Raw genomic sequence first — 19,879 nt, 5'->3', positions numbered from 1 at the left:
ACAGACACTTAGATCTGACCTTTGCTGGGCTTCAAGTCTCTAAATCCGCTGTCTTCCACCAAGCAAAGAAGTATCACTGGTGACCCCAGAATGCCACTTTCAGTAAGTAGGCATAGGGATGCATATTTAGAAGGCAGATTGCTAACTATATCAGTTTAGCAAAATGATAGTAGTAGATTCTTCCCTAGGATCTAAGACCTCCCGGGCATGACTTGCCTCTTGTGGAACAGTCGTTGAGTCCAGTTATGATTAGTTATCCACGTAGCTGCTCTTATTTCTGCTGTGGTGTTATTTAGTCCAATGTCATTTGCTGCTGAGAAAATAGTAGCTTTTGCTTTTGCGGACCCTCTTGTGCAATCTCAAATTCAACACTGTTCTTCCATCTTAAAAATGACAGAAATGATTTTGGGGTGAGGCGCCTGATATCATTTTTGGCCACCATCATTGATCTTCTGGAGTCTAATTTCAAAGCTGACCATATTCCATGCCCCACTCACCTCCCATGACCAAACCACATGGCTCTACATGCAACAGCCCCATAATGAGCTTCCCTGACCATCATGATGAAGCACCAAGGATTTCTTTGTGAAGTTCACCTTCTACGCTTTCATTGAGTGGTGCAATGCAGTAGCCTCGTGTCTCCACTTCTCTGAAAGCCTTCCTGATGTTTTCAGGAATTCAGGCACTTGCTGTGCCATTTTGGGATCTGCTACTTCAATCATGTTCTCCTGAACTACAGAGTTAAAAAAGAAAAAATAACCTTCAAATTGCAACTACATTTCTAAGATGTAGCAGAGGAGTGAATGTTAATAGTGACAGCCAATGTCAGCAGAAAATTGAAAAGACCCTTTGTTTCAAAATGAAATCACAGGCTCATTATTCTGCCTTGGTTATCTGTACACAGAGACACTAACATGTTCTAAGCTTTTCTCTGTAAATTGAATTTTTTTTTTTTGGAAAATATTCTAAAGATACAGTTTTAAGATGAGTCAGATTTTGAAAAATGCTGGCGTCCCAGTCTTTATTATGTCTTTGTTCCACCTTTAATCACAATGGTAAAGATCAGCTACTTGACATGATAGGGAAATGCTGTGGAAAAGGATGGCACCTCTTACTTTTATACTCTACAGAGTACTCATGCTATTCTTGACGAGAGTGCCTGAATTCAGACATTGTCCCTTAAGAAATAGGACTGCCTTAATGGAAAGAATTCCTAATCAACAATTTTTGAGACTTTCAAATAAATGCCTCTGTCTATTTATAATTTACCAACATATTTAGCAAGGCTACATTTTGTAAAGTTAACTTCTTTGTGCTGAGGCCTGAGCCTCCAGTGTTCTCTGAGATTTTACTGAAGGAGTGATAACAGAATGGCTTTGTGAAGGGACTTGTGTTTATTAGTTGCTTTCCCTAGAGATGATAATGGGTTTTGGAGGAACATTCCACAGAAGCATAACTCCCTAAACGTATGGTACCTTTCTGTGAAAAAAGGCTAAAGATGCATATTTACAAAGAAGAAAATACATGTAACAAATTTGAAAAGAATGTAGCATTGTAGAGTTACCACTCTTTACTAGTCTACTGGACTCTATGTGTAATATAACCAAGTCAGTGGAAAATGAGAAGAAAAAGTAGAAAAATCTAGAACAAAAGGAATCTCATCAGAGTTTACAAAGAAAAGTCATGTATTTGATGTTCTTATGTTAGGTTATGAGCCTAGCCTTTAATAGCTGAGTCGCCTCTCCAGCCTGTGTCTGATGGCCTAACAAGAATTTATCATGTGATCACAGTCTCCCAGGATAGTGATTCCTTAACCTTCTTTTCATTGTTGTTTCACTGTCAGCAATACATGCTCATCATGAATTTTTAAAAATCAGTTAGATTAGACATAGTTCATGCAAAGTCTCATTTGAGTCGATGTAAAGATAACTTTCAGCTCTTCAAATATTCTATAAACAATTGAAGACAGTCAGTTGGAAGACATATACCTTTGTGATATAAAATGTCACCTGTTGGTAAAAAATTATCAAGTTCCTAAAAAAAAAAGAAGGCCCATATTTTGAAGGTCTGTCCTAAATATAACTGACATGTAGTGTTGAATATTACATATTTTGTATTTTTAAAAATTATTTTTATTTATATGCATATGCATAAGTTTCTCTCACGTGGTGTGTGTGTGTGTGTGTGTGTGTGTGTGTGTGTGTGTGTATGAGTATGTGCCTGTAAGTGCCCACTGATGTCCAGAAGAGGGCATTGTATCTTCTAGAGCTGGAATTACAGGTGATTGTGAGCTTCACAAAATGGGTGCTGTCCACCGACCCAGGGCTTCTGTAAAAAGCAGCAAGTGCAATTAAACACTGAACCTTTCCCTCTTGAGAATGAAGAGATGTCAAATAATCTTTGATATGCTATCATCAGAAAGTTTAAGCTTCTTCACATTTACTCATTCATAGCTTTTTTTATCATTCAAAAGGCTGATAAGTTGAGGCTTGTTTCCCAGAGTGGTGATATTAGGAGATGATCAGAAGTTTAACAGCGGGGCCAAGCACCAGTGCTCTTTGCCATTAAGACCAACACTTGAAGAGGACTGCGGGGTCTCTGTCCTGATTTTCCACTTTCTTTGCTTTTGTCCACATCAGACAAACTATCTAATAGACTCTAATTTAAGCACTTGATTTGTTGTCTGTTATACAGCAAAGTTACTCATTTCTGTTAAATATACTTGTGTTTTGGGCTGATGTAAGGCTAGCTCAGTTGGTAGAGCCTGAGACCCTTAATCTCAGGGTTTTGGGTTCGAGCCCCAAGTTGGGCACCAATTTGTGGCATCAATAATTAAAAACCCAGAAACAGATATTGGGGTTCAAGCTAAGATCAGAAAAGCATCAACATGGCTGGAGACTAATTACCCAAGACTGAATGCCATGTATGAGACCCTGTTCCTTTCTTATATACCTCTCCAGTGCTGGGATTGAAGGCTTGAGGTCTGAGAATATCCATGAGGTAAGTGTAGGCTTTTTTATTGTTAAATATAGGCAGTTCTGATGGTGGGTAGAGGTGTTGCCTAAATGTTTTTATTCTAAAATTCAGCACCAGCATTTATTTATTTATTTATTTATTTATTTATTCATTTATTTATAGACAGGGTTTTATTGTATAGCCCTGAATGTCCTAGAACTCACTCTGTAGACCAGTGTGACCTTGAATTCTTGGATATCCACCTGCCTTCTAAGTACTGGGATCAAAGATGTATGCCACTATGCCACCATCACCTAGCAATACCTGTTTTTGTTGTTGTTGTTGTTGTTTTGGTTTGGTTTTGGTTTTTAAGGAAACACAAGCATATGTTTGCCATTTATAGAAATTTGACCTTGACCAGTGGGTAATAGCAAATAACCACTTTTTCTTTTTGCATATCTGTGTGTGTGTGTGTGTGTGTGTGTGTGTGTGTGTGTGTGTGTGTGTGTGCATGTCAAGGCCCAAGGCTAATGTCATGATAGCTATTCCATCTTATCCGTTGGTGTGGGAGTGCTCAGTCAAACTCAGAACCTTCTGCCAGCTCCTTCTGCTGATCCCCTTTCTCTGACTACAGGCTGAATAAAAAGGCATAAAGTGAGTTTCTGGAGACATTAATTCTGGTCTTCCCATGTGAAGCTAACACTTTAATTGTGTTTGCAGCACCTCTGGCACATTAGGCAGTACCTTCTGATCACTTCTGTAGCACTAAAGTTGAAGATAAATCATCAGGTTCATACTTACCCTGGTTTGTAACCTAAGATGTACATCAATCTCCTACCTTTGTCCAATTCCTCTATCTCACTTATTCAAGAGCAGAAGGATCGGGATTGATGACATGGCTCAGTAGTTAAGTCCTGGGTTCTGCTGCCAAAGCACCCATGTCCAGTGATTTGTGGAGGCCAGTAATTCCAGCTCCAGAGTGTCTGACATGTGTACCTCCATGTGTACCTGCACACATGTGGCATACAGTTGTGTTCTCTGTGCTTCCTTGTGGTAGAGGTTCAAATCTTCACATTTCTATTATTTTAATGTTTTCCAATACCTGCTAATTCCATCCAAATTCCCTTCCATTGTCACTGACTCAAGCCTGCCATGATCGTGGTAGACCGTCTACACACAGAAGCTTCACTGACATCATTATGGGACTCAGTTTCTGCACATACTTTTCTTGAGGCAGTATCCAAGGCGGTTGCAAGCTTGAGCCCTCTAAGGAACTATCTTTGAAGTAACTGAAAAGTGTACCTTCATTATCTGAAAGAAGTGGATGATTTCTCACCATTTCCAGAAACTTAACTCTTGGCACCACTCAATTTGTTTCCCACTTCATCCGGTCTGTTATTGATACAGTACCATTGATTATCCTGAATAGTGTCAATTACCTTGCTTATCTTTTTCAAGCTGATTTTCTGGCATCTAGCCTTATAAATGGTTCAAAATGATGGAGGTGACTCTTTGTGGCCTTGAAAATCACATTTGCTGAATCAAAAAGCACATCTTCATGAGATATGTTAACATTTTTTCCTTCTCTTCCACACTGCAGCTTAAGAATTAGCACAAGACTGAAGAGATGATCCAGCTATTAAAAATGTACACTAGTCTTCCAGAGAACTTGACTTTGATTTCCAGCATGCAGATCAAGCACTCCATAACTGCCTATTAATCTAATTCTAGGCAGTCTGACATGTTCTTCTTGAGTCCTTGGGTTCATACACACATGTGGTATACATGTATACACTCATGCACACAAATACACATAGAAAAAGTCAATAAATAATGAATTAAATAAATTAATTAATAACTAATGGATAAACTAATAGTGGGTAAATTAAAAAAAAATCTTTAAAAGACTGTACAAAGACTTGTAATCAAGATTTTAGAAGACAAAAGATATGATCAATTAATTACAGAGCAAGACAAGAATTGGTAATTAATGAGGGTCAATAGCCACTGAAAATTTAAATACCATCACACTAATAGATTTAATCCAAGCTCAGCTGAAAAGGAAAATGAACATGTAAATAGCAAGGCACATAAACATAAGAAAAATATTTTCTTTACTGAATTAAAGTCCTCCCTTAAAGAAAGGAACATTCAACGACTTGGGTATCGATTTCTTGCTAAAAAAAAAATTACAAGGCAAGACAGAAATTAAAATATAAAAGTAACTGGATGTATGCCAGCTTTATAAGGATAAAAGTGCATCATTCTGAGGGGGCCTGGCAGATGTCCCATATCAATTAAGGAAGAAATCTTGCAGAATATGCAACATATCCCTCTTTGAGATTTTAAATTTTGATAATGCAGCTCAAGAATGAGTGAAAGAAAATTGAAAAGCACAAGAAGGTGAGGACAAAAATATTGACATTGAAATTCATCGATGTGATGAACTCATAACTTAGTGGCTCATTCACAAAGGCTGATATGCAACACAGTGAAGAGCTGGCTGGAGGCTAGGCTCGCTGACCTTTCAAAGACAAAGGCAGTAGTGGAAATACAAGCCCCAGATGATCACACCTGGAACTTACTGCTCAAAAATGTGTTCACTTTAGAACTTCCTAAATGTGTTTGGTGTTTATTTATAGGTTTTTACACAAAATGTACATTTGTATCTACACTGTCAATATCCCCGTGTAAAATGAATTAAAAACACCTATCATGGGAGATGTCATTCTGTAAATGTTTCCCTTATTGGTTAATGAATAAAGCACTGTTGGCCAATAGGAAAGCAAGATAGGTGGGACTAGGAGACAAGGAGGATTTGAGGAAGAAGTAAGGAGGAGTCAGCATGTAGAGATTGGAGAGTGCAGACGCTAGCCCCAGTTTCTGGAAAGATGAGACCACATGGAATTACTTTGATTAATAGAAATGGGTTAATACTTAAGACAGAGTTAGCCGATAAGAAAAAAGTAACTGGCCAACAACATTTATATCTAATATAATGTCTCTGTGTATTATTTGGGGCTGGCATGGCGGTGGGACCAGCGGTAGGGAAAAACCTTACTCCTAACACACCTAGCTTCTCACAGCACTGACATATGCAGTGGCTTTCCACACATCAGGACATAGAGGTACTAAAGGTCCATATCTGAGTTCATAAAGGTGGGAATTCTGCAGATCTTCCTTCTCTCTCTCTCTCTCTCTCTCTCTCTCTCTCTCTCTCTCACCATTCCTTTCCTTTCTATCTTTCTTTTTTGGGGGTGGGGGTGTTTTTCTGTAACTCTGGAGCCTGTCCTAAAACTCATTTTGTAGACTAGGCTGGCCTGGAAGTCACAGATCACCTGCCTCTGCCTCCCTAGTGCTGGGATTATAGTCGGGAACCTCCACCTGGCTCAGCTGCCCGGTAACTTAAAAGTATTGACTTATATTGTATTTATGTTAGTACATGAGTGTCTGAATGTGTATCAAGTATAGGCAAATGTCTACAGAAGACCAGAAGAGGGTTTACATGGAGAACATAATGATTTTGAGAATAGGTGGTTCAAGTATTTTATTCCATCCATTTCATGTTTAATAATAATGGTAATGAAGAAATAACTATAATGCATGTAGCAGAACAGTCAGCTCAAACATGGATAACTTAATTCAAAGATCACTTCACTCTTTATCTTTCAGGGAAAATCATGGGGTGAATCAAAAGTCGTAGTCTGTTTTCTGATCTGACAATAAAATTTAATATTTCATTTTGGAAATATGTATATATTCTATACATTAATTAATGTATTTCTTTAAAGTGAGACAAATCATAAAAGTAAAGACAACTGTCAAGATTCGGTATAAAATACATATTTGAGCTGACACTTTAGTTCATATTGATTAATAAAATTTCAAACCCCTGTTGATTATAATGTGCAGAAATCTTTCATTCATGTTAGTATATGTGCTGTTTAGTTTTTTTTAATTTATTATTTTACATGTCGATCCCAGTTTCCCCTCCCTCCCTCTTATCCTCTCTGCCCCCTCACATGCGCCCTGACCACCATTTCCTCCCATCCCCCCATCCCAATTCCACATGTAGGGCAATGTCATCCATGTGGGGTCATGTTAATCTGTCAAGTCATTTGAAGTAGGGAATAGGACTTCTCTCCTGTCTCTAGGTTAAGGCAGTTATCCCTCCATGGGGGATGTGTCCACAAGGTCTATTTGTGCATCAGGAATACATCCTGGTTCCACTGTCTGAGGTCCCTTTTAACAGTCATCTCAATACAATCTAGAATCACATGGAGGGACTGCACATATTCGATTGATCTCTGGGCATGTCCTTGGGCATTTTCTTGGTCACCCAGCCTGTTGTGACTGGTACCGCTCCCTGGCCAGGAGACTGAACTACCTAAGAGTAAAGCTAGCTTAGTATTAAGTAAACTCAGAAGCAAGCAGGCGGGCAGAGTTAGGGCACTGACACCCCCACACATACACTTAGTTCCCCCAATCTCCTCAACCCACCTCATCCCACCCTTTACCCTGCTCTTGACAGAGTACATTTTGAGACTAGATGCTAGACTTCCTGTCGTGGTTTCTCTGCAGTGATATATTGTGGTGTGGTATTGTGAGGTAAAATAATCCCTTTATTCCTTAAATTGTTGGCCTGAATATTTTTTTCACACCAACAGAAATGAATCTAGGACAGAATCCAACCAGACTTTGTAACAGAAATATTTGAAATATATGTGGGTTTGAATGAGACTTCTCATGTGTCACATACTGAAGTCTGGACAAGCATATTTTAGAAAGAAAACCAAATGTTCAGAGCCCTGAAGGCAGTCTTCATGGCGGAGTCATAAAAAGGACAGAGTAGAAATCAGGAGGCAATGTCCTCATCCTGAGTGTTTGCTCAAACCTATTCAGTGAAAGGTGAACAACAGAGGAGATTCTCTTAGAAGGAGTAGTCATCCTAAAAAACGGCAACTATTGTCAAGAGAATGGCCCTGCATGAGTTACAATTTAAAGATTGGCACAAATTCAGTTTAATAAAAGGGTGACCCACTTGCCGAGTTGAGAAGTCTTTCAAAGGCCAGGCCATATTTCATTCCTGTTCCACCAAGACTTTTACAAGCAGCAAAAGAAGCCAAGAAGGTTTGAAAATGTAACAGAAAATGGCATTCTTGGTGTCTATTAAAAAAGAAAAGGGCACATGTTAAAAATAGTTTCTCGTCCTAACTTAACCATATTACAGGCCCTTCCTGATACAATATTTGTTTGAGATAAACACCATTATGGCTAGACCAATTGTAAGAGGCTATTATTTCTTTCACTTTCTTAACAATACATACGTTCTTTAGTTACATGGATTTCACTGGGCAGTGACTAAATATAGATGAGATGATTAAGTAGTTAATCATAATAATAATATTTATAAACTTGATTTCATTGTGTTGGCTCATTCTTCTCACTGGTTCACAAGAATGTAAAAGCAATGACTAATTCAATGTTTTGTTGAGTTAGCTTGAGACACATAAGAAAGTGAAATAATCTTCCCTCTCTGTGTCAGAACTTTCCCACTCCCAGAGTAGTTTTATTAAAATTTATGCTGTGCACAATAATTGACCTAGTTTTTAAAAGTTAGTTATTAAGTAATGCTGAAATAGGATTCAAAATAACTACTTTGATTCATGTGTCTGGTTTTATGTTTATTGTTATATTTAGATATTCCCTGCTTTGCACATCCTCAGTCATAATATTTGCTACCATGTATTAACCATGTACTAACTGGGTCCAGCATCAGTATCTTGGATAAAACTACTTTAAATAAATAATTCCAACTTAAAGATTTATATGAAATTGAGACATAATCTGACCATTTTGATACTTGTAATAATAATTACATAATCCACTGCCCATTTTCTCATTTTTCCTACATGCGTATGGTTGACCTAAGGATGAAATTAAACCAGCTGTCTGGGAAATGGCTTGGATTGCCTTCTATGCCTGTTCATCTGTCTCTGGCTCCTCTTTCAGTGCAGACATATATGCATTTGCTATGGTCTCTCTTCTTCACAAGACTATGCTTCAAAGGACTGAGAACTGTGTCTTGGTTGACTGCTGTCTCACCTTCAAGATATTAGTACAGAGAAAGCAACAAAAGAAAATCTACTGTTTGTCAAATAAATACATGAGAATATGCAAATCTATGCTTATTTTTAGGTGTGTGTATGCGTGTGTGTGTGTGTGTGCGCGCGCGCGCACGCATGCACACGCATAGCTGCACATCTTGGGATCTTGGGTTCTCACACAGAGTCTCTGCAGAATCACGAACTTTCTCTTTAGACTAGATGGGACCTGTTGGTCTCTGCCTTCCGCAGCACTGTGCTTCAAATGTGTACAACAGTCCTAGGCTTTTGCGTAAGTGCTCAGGTCTGAACCCAGGTCTCTACACACTTTATTGATGGTACCATCTCCTGCAAACTTACTTTTTATGTTTCTTTTAGGAGCAGATTGTATTTTGAAACAAATAATCAGATTTTTTTCCCCTCAAAGGTTTTCTAACTTTTTGATTGTAGCCCACAGAAATACTGTGTACATTGCCATGCATGAGGCCCTAAGGTGATGATATCCATGAAGCAAGAGTGTCTTTAATGAACTCGATAGTGCGCTTTCTTAGCTACTGTGTTCTTTTACTCACTTATGAAAAACAGTGCTGGTATTGAAATGAAGTAGTCCACATCATTATCCTCTTTAGTGTCAGAGGGTAGAGTAACTTGTGAAGTCTGCATTTTCATAAACGCCCTCTCTCTCTCTCAGCTCGTCTAGTGAATAGCTATCAGGTATGTCCTATATCGCAGACTTTCACCTACAAGAGCTCTGGACTTCTATTTCTTAGATGTCCCCAGTAAACAGTTGAGTAAATATGTGTTTAGATTTAGATGCAGCTACAAACAATTATCATAATCTGAAATGATTTCATCTAACCCTTGACACAGTCAAACAAACTAAGAACTGCCACTTGCACGTGTATGTAACAAGAAAAGAGGTTGTGGGAGGGGATCTGGTACTTCCTTGCTTCTGTTAGTCCTGCTGGTTCTTGGCCTTTGCCCAAATATTTCTTCATTCCGTGTATCGCATGTACATATTTTCAATCTAGAAAGCATGGCATTCTCAGCCTTGTGTTTTGTCCACTATACAGCTCAGTATGGCCTTGAACCCCTGCTCCTCCTGTCCACCTACTGAGATCACAGGCATGCACCAGCCCACCTGACTAATTTATTTATGTAGCCATTCGTTTTCTGGTTTTGTTTGAAACAAGTCACACCATGTAGCTCTAGTTGACGTGGAAAAGGGTTCTGTAGAGCCAGCGGGCCTCCAATTGCCGGCAGCCCCTTTTGTCTCAGGTGTGCAAACACTCCTGTTTTTGCCCTGATGATGATGCTGTAACTGTGCAGAAGGTAGAATCAATCACAGAAACATGTGTGCCTAGCAAAGCTGGCTAGCCTAGCTTATCATTGGGTATCACCTGTGAATCAACTCAGCTCTTCCTGACTCAGGGCAAACCCAGCAGGAGCTTCTTGTAATTGCATCTCCCATTGAGAGCACAGTGGAGTCTCCACTCAGTGGTACTACAAACACTTCCACTCTATCCCATCCCCCAGGCCCCACCATCACCAAGGCCAGCACCTTTGCCTACTGCCTGGTAGGAGAACTTAGCACTCACTTCTAGAGAAGTTCTATACTCACCCCACGCCTCCCGCCCTCCTACAAAACCTTGGGAGATGGGAAGGGTCTGGCCGACCTTCAAACTGGGCATGCTCACTGGCAGAGCAGCTTTGGTTGGGACTTCCAGCCAGGATTCTGGGATCGCTGCTCCAGCTCCACTGCAGAGCCTCTGAGCTCTAAGAGGCCCAGACGCAGCGCCGCCCGCTGTAGCTTGTGCTGCAGCCGCTGGCCACCGGAGGGGGGCGAACCCACGTCAACCTGTTGTTTGTCCCTTCCCCATTGATCTAGTCAGCGCCACAAGGAAGTGCGGCACCCACACGCGCTTGGAAAGTTCAGCATGCAGGAAGTTTGGGAAGAGCTGGGCGAGTAGCTGGACGGCCCAGGCAGCACAGGGCAGCGCAGACAGAGAAGGCGCGGGTCAGCGCAGCAGAGGTCCACCGGCCCAACCCGGTGGGCTTTATTTATTTATATATTTATTCTGGAACGACGGCTGTCCCTAGGTCGCTGGTCCCAAATGCACCGACTCATCTTCATCTCCATTCTTGTGTGCGCGAACTTTTGCAGCTATCGGGACACTTTTGCGACTCCGCAGAGCGCATCCATCAAAGCTTTGCGCAATGCCAACCTCCGGAGAGACGGTAAGAGACTCATTGATTTGTGTTCTTCGTTGACAAGGTCACTTTTATTGTAGTCGGGTTCTTTGGGCCATTCACCCTGCTCCCAGCCCCTTCGTTCTTAAAAGTTTCAAAGGAACTCAGACTGAAGGCATTGTATGGGGGATGGATTCTCCTGCTTCACCCCCATCTAAGGCAGCCCCTCCTTCCAGAACTGTTCTGAAGAGTGTGAAGTGTCTTGAGTGCCACTGGAGGCAGTATGATGTGTCAAGTGTGTTTCCCCCCTGCACCTGAGAAGTCATGTCAGTAGGTGTGCGTCCTGGGGTAGTTGATACATACATACCTACATGTGGATGACTCCTTCCAGAGTTGCAAAGCTGCACACTGTGCCCACTTTGGGTCAGGCTATTCTGACCCTAGTAAAGCAGGCATTGTGGTAGATGGTGGAATCCAGTGGCCTTTACTGGATGACATAATTCTTATTTACTTATTTTAGTGAGGAGGGTAGAAATGACACGTTTCAGCATTGTGGTTATTTCTGTGGCGAACTGGCAATTTATGTCATTTATTTTTAAGAGAAGATCCTGTTGCCCCTCCGACCCTCATGTGATTTTCTCTTGGAGTTCAGAGGCTCAGAAACTCAAGAGTCTGGGAGGCGGGGCTGCTGGAATTTCCTTGTACCGCAGGGGACCTGGTTTCCTTTGTGCTGAGGCTTTCCAAGCTCCTGAAATGGCTGTCCTAAGCAAGGTCCTGAGCACACTGCTTGTTTTCCTGTTCTGTAGAAGACACATGGGTCACTGGGTCCCTGAAACTCCAAGTAGAGTTTGGTTTCCTCTTGGGCTTAGGTCTTTAGCTGGGACTTATGCCTCAGCATGGTACAGTTCTTGCCAGGGGTATACAGAATGGCCCAAGCCTTTATTGCTTTGTTTTCCTACGTGAATTTCATTCGCTTTTACTTGCTTAAAGTGCCAGCACTTTCTCCCTGTAGTCGTCCTGCCCCCAAACACCAAGGACATCACCAAGCTGTTCTTAGTGGCTCCAGTGTTTGCTCTGGCAACATCGACCCATCTTGGTAGTAGTAGACACCTTCATCACTTACAAATGTCTTACTTACTTGATATGTCCTATATTCAGACTTGAAAACTCTGAGAATTGGAGTGGAAAAATACTGTCCTTTTTATGACATACTCATACTTAGTGGCAGTATCTTCGATTTATCTGAAGTGTTAAGGAGCAATCCTGGCAACGTAGACTGGGGAAAGCTCTGTCTTTATTTCAAAGTGGAAGGCAAGGGCCAAGGTTGTGCCTGTGAAGAAGCAAATACCAAGGCTGTCCTGACCTCCACGTGAGTGCAGTGGCATGTGTGTCATAAGTCACACGAATGAACACAATAACATTTCCAACTAAACCTTCCACAAAGCTGATTAACTGATGAGAACTCTAATAATTGTGGAGAAGTCCAAATGTTGCAAGTTCAAAGCCCAAACATTGTAATAAACATTAGGCAAGTCATTCACAATTTATAGACACCGGAATCAAGAGACCAAGTGTCATCCCCTTGCATCCATGGCTTTGGAGGTCCATGGAAGAGGTTTCTCTGCTTTGCTCCACCCACCTACCTCCACCAAGGTGTCTTAAAATTGTCTTCATTCATGACCTTCAGTGTTCTGTCATTATGAAAACCTCATGAAACTGCTTCCACACTGGAGTGAGTAATTTGGGGTAATATACACATCTGTTCCTGGGCCATGGTGATGTGGCTCTAGAATATATTCTCTCTTATCTCCTTCCGGTGACAGTTGTGTTTTTTGAAGGATGGAGAGGTACCTGCCTGCTTTGCATTGTAGGATGTCCTGAGATGTCTGCATACTGTGCATTGTAGGATGTCCTAGGACATTTGCATGATGTGCATTGCAGAGTGTTCTGGGGCATCTGATTGCTATGCATTGTAAGATGTTCTGGGGGATCTGGTTGCTTTGCATTGTAGGGAGTCCTGAGGTATCTGGCTGTTGTGCATTCTAGAGTATTCTGGTGTGTCTGGTTGATATGCATTGTAAGGTGTGTTGGGGTGTCTGGTTGCTGTGCATTGTAGTGTTCCTGTGGTACCTACCTGCTGTGCAGTGAAGGTTGCCCTGAGCTAGGTTGTGAGCTTTACTGATTGAAAGTGTTTTTTGTCCAAAGGCTTTTTGTTCCTTTCAGTGACTAAAAATAAAACTGGATTGCTTTAAAACAGTAGGGCCAAACATAGAGCAGATTCCACAGAATCATTGCTCTCTTCTAGACTGTCAGAAGCCTCAGCTTGTGGTCAGGTAGGACTCTGAGGACTTGTGGTCTCCGAACCCTATCATTGTCATTTTGACAGTCTGGAAGGATGCATGTTTTCTGTGTTCCTCCTTGAGAGCTGAGTCATAGGCAAATGCTGTTCCTTCTGAAGCTTGGATCTTCCTTGTTGAATGATCTGATTAGTATTTTAGAGCAACATTTGAGTACCATTTGAAACCCTTTTCTTTGTTAAGATGGGAACACTTGTGAGCCACATGTAACTCATGGACACTGGAATACTCATCTCTTACAAGGATCTGGAAAGTTTTAGGGTAGAAATGAGTTGATGTAAGTTAGGACTCATTCAGTCACCTCTTTTGAAGCAATTCTTTACTTGAGCTCAAGTGTCTTCTGAAGGTGAACATGACACCAACAGTTCTTATCACAAAACCTTAACCAAGCTCTGTGAAACAACTATTTTTTTAATGACTATATTGATTTTTTGTTATCTGCCATATCCTGTGCTGATGCTCAGTTCTCTAGCAGGACATGGATGACACAATCACAATCCCTACTGTCCTGCAGCTTTTGATCTAGCAGAGAATAGAAATGAGTAGTTCCATCTAACTTTCTGGTTCATTTTGGCAAAGCCAAGATTTCAGACCTGCTTTGGATATCATGGAGCACATATTAAGGCTGCTCAACACCCTCCAAGTTTCGATCACTTTGTCAACAGAATAAGCCCACACATTTCCCAATTATTCTTTTTCATATGGTGTGTTTGAGCACAAGGCTTTTAGTTGAGAGAAGTGTATCTTACTGCTAAAGTGTGAAGGGGGAATGCACAGTATGGTGTCCCAGGCACTTTCATGGGGAGCAGTGTGGAAAGTTCTAGAACATTGCAAAGACTTGAGAGACTGAGCAAGGCTTCCTGTCAAGGAGAAGATGAAGAAGAGTGTAGAACTCAGGGACAGTGAGGAAGAGAGTGGAGTTCATCAATGGAAAGAAAGCTCTTCTCAAGGGTTAGAGATGAGAATTTTAAAAACGACACTTATAAATTAAAATAAAGGGCTGGAAAGATGGCTCAGTGAGTAGTGGTGCTTGTCGCACCAGCCTGATTGATCCCTGGAACCTATGGAAAGCTGGAAGGACTGCATAGCCTTCATAAAACTGTCCTCTGACCTGACATACATAGAATGGCATGCATGCACACGCCAAATAAATAAATAAATATAAAAGTAAACTTGCAAGGATGTACATGTCTACTAGCGAAGGACCTGGGAAATATGGGGGAGTTTGGCTGTAATTCTGAGGTTGACCGGGACACCATCAAAGGCTGAACTGATGTGGGGGATGCAGCTCAGATGGCAGAGTGATTACCTGGAAGGCATGAGGAGCTGGGTTCGATGCCCCCACACACCTGTAATCCCAACACTTAAGAGGTAGAGTATGAAGGACCAGAATACGTAGAGAACCAGGGCTAATCTCCAAAAGCATAAATAAAGGAGGGAAAGAATGAAGGGAGAGAAGGGAATTTTAAATGAGAGAGAATCGTGGCTTCTCAGTGTTGACTGCAGAAAAAAGTGTGTCCTAAGGAGTGAGCCAGGACAAGGGTGGGACCAGACTCCTTGTAAACCTATTGCCTGTGTAACATCTACACAGATTGTGTTAGTTCTTTTTCAAGATAATACTAGAAGACATGAGTGACTTCCCTAGTTCAAAATCTCCAGTTACTAGTGCCCAAAGCCACCTGCTATTCTCTATTTCCCTCTAACTCTGTAAGCTTTCCTCTTGCTCAACATGGAAAATATTGTATCCTTAACTCTTTCTGAGGTCTGAACAAGGGAATGTGGAGGGTCAGAAAAACTCGGATAGAGTTTCGTAACACTAAGTCATTTCAGATGCCTGCATTTCAGAATTAAATGCAATTGAAAACCAAATACCATGACCAGGTGGTGTTAGCACAAGCCTTTAATCCAAGCCCTCCGAGGGAGAGGCTGGCATATCTCTGTGAGTTTGAAGCCAGCCTGGTCTACAGAGCTAGTTCCAAACCCTGTCTCAGAAACAACAACAAAACCGCACATACTTTACAATAACTTTTGTGGGTAGGACCATTGCAGCAAAAGCACAAAGGGAATACATATAACAAGACAAAGCATTCAAGACAGATGCTGTAGGAAGAAACTCTCTGTCTCCCTACACAGTATTCCAGGACCAAATAAATGTAAGTCATAAGTAAAGTCCTATGCTCATAGTACACAAACAGGAAGCAGTATGTCCTAGGGAGGGTTTTCTCTAGAACAAGAATGGAGCATTGTTTTGTTTCACCGCAAACACTGATGATACATACCATAATATATCTTCTTTCCCATCTTCACCCCGGGTTACTGACATCTATACAATATCTTTAGAGTGTTCTTTCTTATGATTTGTGACTTCTATGGTTTGTTGACTTTCATATGGGCAGGTGAGAGATTGGTTGAGACATGGTGGCAGAGGAACTTGATTGGCTTTCACCACGGGAGTGACATTTACCTTAGCACTTACTGTCTGGCAGAGTGGATGCGTGAAGAGAGTTTGGGACTCATGTACTGCTGCGCCACATATGATCTGAAATTTTTTACATTTTAGTGTAATCCTAATATGAGCATAATAAAATTTTAATTTATATACATTTAAACTATTGTATTAGCTATTTATTTTTAATTAACAGAAATGTATATATCTGCATGCAACATGATTTGATATATGTTTTTATTGTGTAGCAGCTAAATCAAACCCACTGGCATGTGTCACCTCATACATATTTTTTGGTGGTAAGTTCCCTTGAGATCTCTTTGGCAGTTTTCAAGCATGTAATATTTTGTAAATAATTGTTTATGTACATATCATATTTCATCAGCTTATGTACATTAAGATTCTTGGAGTTGTAAATGAACTGCAACATGGTGAAGCATGGAGATAGTCGCTGCGTGTGACTGTGAACAGGAGTTGGACAACTCTTCACCTTATGTAGGAAGAGGCCTACAGTATTCTATTTCACTGAACATTTAATAAGCAACATAACAATACCCCCTCTTATGAAATATTGCTGGAGCGCCCTTTGTTGTGGGAAGAGCAATTAGGTGAACCAATAAACAGGCAACAAATTTACTCAAAAGCTTAAATGACAGTCAGAATGTATATAAACAAGTCATTAAGGTTTTGGTAGATAATAAAGAACCACCGCTTGACTTTAATTACCATGTTTGCCTAGGTGATTTCCATATCTGCACACAGAATATTAACAAATATTTGAACAGAGGGGTTACTGAAGAGCGAGACCTCGGGATTTCTCTCCCTCCATGTTTTAAGGCTTTAGAAAGATTTCATGGAAACTACACAAACATCTTCTTTAGGTTTTGTTATTGTTTGTTTCTTAATAAAAAAAAAGCCATAGTACATATTTTCAACATACCATACAGTATCACATAAAAGCATTTTATATAGATATTCATTAAAAGATTGAGCCCATTCTCTCACACCCAGAACTTCTCATTTGACAACAGCTCCATGACCTAGGTCTCTGGGGTTCATGTCTCCACTGTCTCTCACTTTCCTTTCTTGTTGGCTCCCTCTTCTCGGCCAGCACACATGCTCAGGTCACCTCCCCCTGCCCTACAGAGATGCAAGACATTTTCCTGTTTCTCTTCATGGTGCTGTCCCGTAACCCTCCCCAGCTGTCCCGTAACCCTCCCCAGTGTCCCCCTCCCTTTCATCTCCAGTACCTGCTGCAATTTGAAAACATCCCACTGTCTCACAGAGTCACTCCGAGGACGGTTGTAAGCTTTTAGTCTCTGACTGAACAGTCCTGTTAAAGCTTTCCTTCAGTCGAGGGATACACCTTTTCTGTCTTGACTCTCCTAAATGATGAGTGAAAATGATGGTGGAAATGAAGCCCAAACTAACACAGTTCTCATTTTTATTTCTTTGGAGCAGCGAAATTAGACAAAACCTTAAGACATGGCTCATGCCTTTTCTTTCTTCCTGACGGTTGCAAGTACTGAAGGAAATGTGAAAGATCTGAGAGCATTATGAGGGTCCTGCTAATATAAACAGAATGTTTGAAGATAAAAGTAATGTCTTACTACCTGTCTATAAGGGCAGCATTTGTGGGGCTAAAATATAACGTTGCTTTAAAAGTAGACATTGGCTATATACATAGAATTCTTCTGTGGTGCTTAGTGCCACTCCCCACCATTGGCCTAATCTCCTGGAAGTCCTACAAATATTGTTTTGTCTTCATTTTTCCCATTGATCCTTTCTGGGAAATCTTACTTTATTCTGATTGTTATGCCATTATGGAAAATAACCCATCAGCCTGCATTTTCTGCTTCCTTGTCTTTGCTGATCTCCTGATTTGTTTGTCTATTTATTTCATTAATTTCATTTCACTATCCAAAGCTTACAATGAATGATCCCAATGGACTTATTCAAGGACCCTTGAATTCAGTAAAAAGCAGTGTGAAATATTTTGAAATATTTAGTTTTTTTTTTTTTTTTAAGTTTTATTATTTACCCAATGGAGAATTCTGTGACAGACAAGTCATAGTGGCTTTTGAACACTCCTCAGTGAATGTACTGGTCAGCTACAACATTTTAAACAGAAGTGCCTACTCTATCTCTCTTTTCCCAGCCCTCGGCCTTCTCAAATCCTCTGCTTTTTTTAGTTTGTATCTTGAAACCTATGATTATACGTACTTGTTTACAGATAACATCTGCTTGTATGTGTGGGCTGACTGGTGATATGTAATATTCCTTTACACTGCATGAAGATAAGTCACTGTGGTTGGTTTAATAAAAAGCTAAATGGTCAACAGCTGGGCAGGTTTTGGGGGAAAAGAGGGTGTTGGGTAGAAGGCAAGAAATCAGACAGATGTGGAACAAGTCAGATATACAAAATGGAATAGAGATAAAAGTCATGAGGTAGAAAGCAGATTAATAAAAATATGGGTTAATTTAAGTTATAAGAGTTATAAGCACAAGCTATCGGCTGTATTTTGTAACAAATAAGTATCTGTATCACTGTTGGGGAATCAATGGCCCCAATAAATATGTTAGACCATGGACTCACTCAGCACAGCCGAACCTCCTGCCTTGTGCATGGCACTGTCTGACATGTAGAAGTTCAGTAAGATTTGATAAATTAACAAATCAACCAAGCAGTATTCTCTTTTTTTGACAGATTTTTAGGCCTTACAAGTCCCCTCATGATCAAACTATGAGAGAAAAGGAGTTCAACTTTGAACTTTTAGCTCTTGGGTTGCTTAATTGTTTGGGTGGTCATTGTATCACTGACAGGAAGAAAGGAGAAAGATGGATCTATATGAATTGCTTTTACAGTGAACATGAAGACCAGCTGTGCATGTTCATGTAGCCAAGCAAATGGTCTGATATTGTGAGGGTATGATAGTGCTCCACATACCCCAAGCACTTTTAGTGTGAAAAGTGGCTCTCAACAGGCTTTATAAACGGCTTTGAGTGAAGAACTGGTTATATATCCCCAGAAAACTCTGTTGAGAATCCCAACATAATGTTTATTTTTAGACTGCTACCTTTGGCATAAGCATTTGGCTAAGTTGGAACTAATGTTAAAGAAATGTGATGATGTTTCTACTACTTCAACTTCAAACACTTTCAAATATGGTTAAACTAACACTGATCAGAGTGGGTGCTTTTAGTGCACTTTAGCATGTTAAATACTTGTCTAAATTGTCTTCTACTTAAAGCAAGGGTGCAGGAAGAAATAAACAGAAGTTAAGAGAGCCAGTCTTTCTGTTTATGGAGTTATCTATGGTGAAACGTTTTCATACAGCATATAGTATGCATTTTTATAATAACAAAAACACATGAGAAAGTTATTAAATGTGGAATGAAAAGACTTTAAAATACTTGTTGATTTTTAAAAGAGAGCTAGCTAGTCTGGAGTAGAGGGAGAACTGCTTAGAATTTAATTTAAGAGGAGTTTAATAGAAGATACTTGAAAAGCTCAAAAGTCATCCATGACCTTTTGTGTTGATTCGGTAGTGCACCATAGTATACTAAGCTTGGCAGAAGTAAGCATCGACATTCCTGATGCCTGCAGGGTATCTGCGCAGTCCTGAGTGCATGGAGCTTGGAGGCACAGAACTGAGCTATTGTTAACAACAGTAAATCCAAGACTCAGTCCTGTCTCAGTTAAAACGTACACTGGCTGACGAGAGAAAATATAATTATGAACAAATCTAAGGCAAGGTAATGCCCTGAGTGTTACCTTATGTGACCTAGTGTTATGTAATTGGGCTTGTTGGGCTTGGTTGTTGTTT

At 40.4% G+C, this 19,879-nt stretch overlaps 1 protein-coding gene across 4 annotated transcripts in view; it reads left to right on the top strand.

Moving 5' to 3' along the window:
• The first annotated feature begins 10,883 nt into the window (after nucleotides 1–10,883).
• Nucleotides 10,884–19,879, top strand: part of Pdgfd (platelet derived growth factor D) — a 199,201-nt gene continuing 190,205 nt past the window's right edge. For all 4 annotated transcript variants that reach the window (XM_051177794.1, XM_051177793.1, XM_051177792.1 and 1 more), the window contains exon 1: nucleotides 10,884–11,297. In XM_051177794.1, the coding sequence (XP_051033751.1) occupies nucleotides 11,174–11,297 (124 nt within the window). In that variant the 5' untranslated portion in view covers nucleotides 10,884–11,173. The remainder of the gene's footprint in view (nucleotides 11,298–19,879) is intronic.

The sequence above is a fragment of the Phodopus roborovskii genome, unplaced genomic scaffold, assembly GCF_943737965.1.
Source record: "Phodopus roborovskii unplaced genomic scaffold, PHOROB, whole genome shotgun sequence".
Classification (NCBI taxonomy): domain Eukaryota; kingdom Metazoa; phylum Chordata; class Mammalia; order Rodentia; family Cricetidae; genus Phodopus; species Phodopus roborovskii.
Note: the sequence above shows the minus strand (reverse complement) of the source record. Positions and strands in the feature narration are given on the sequence as shown.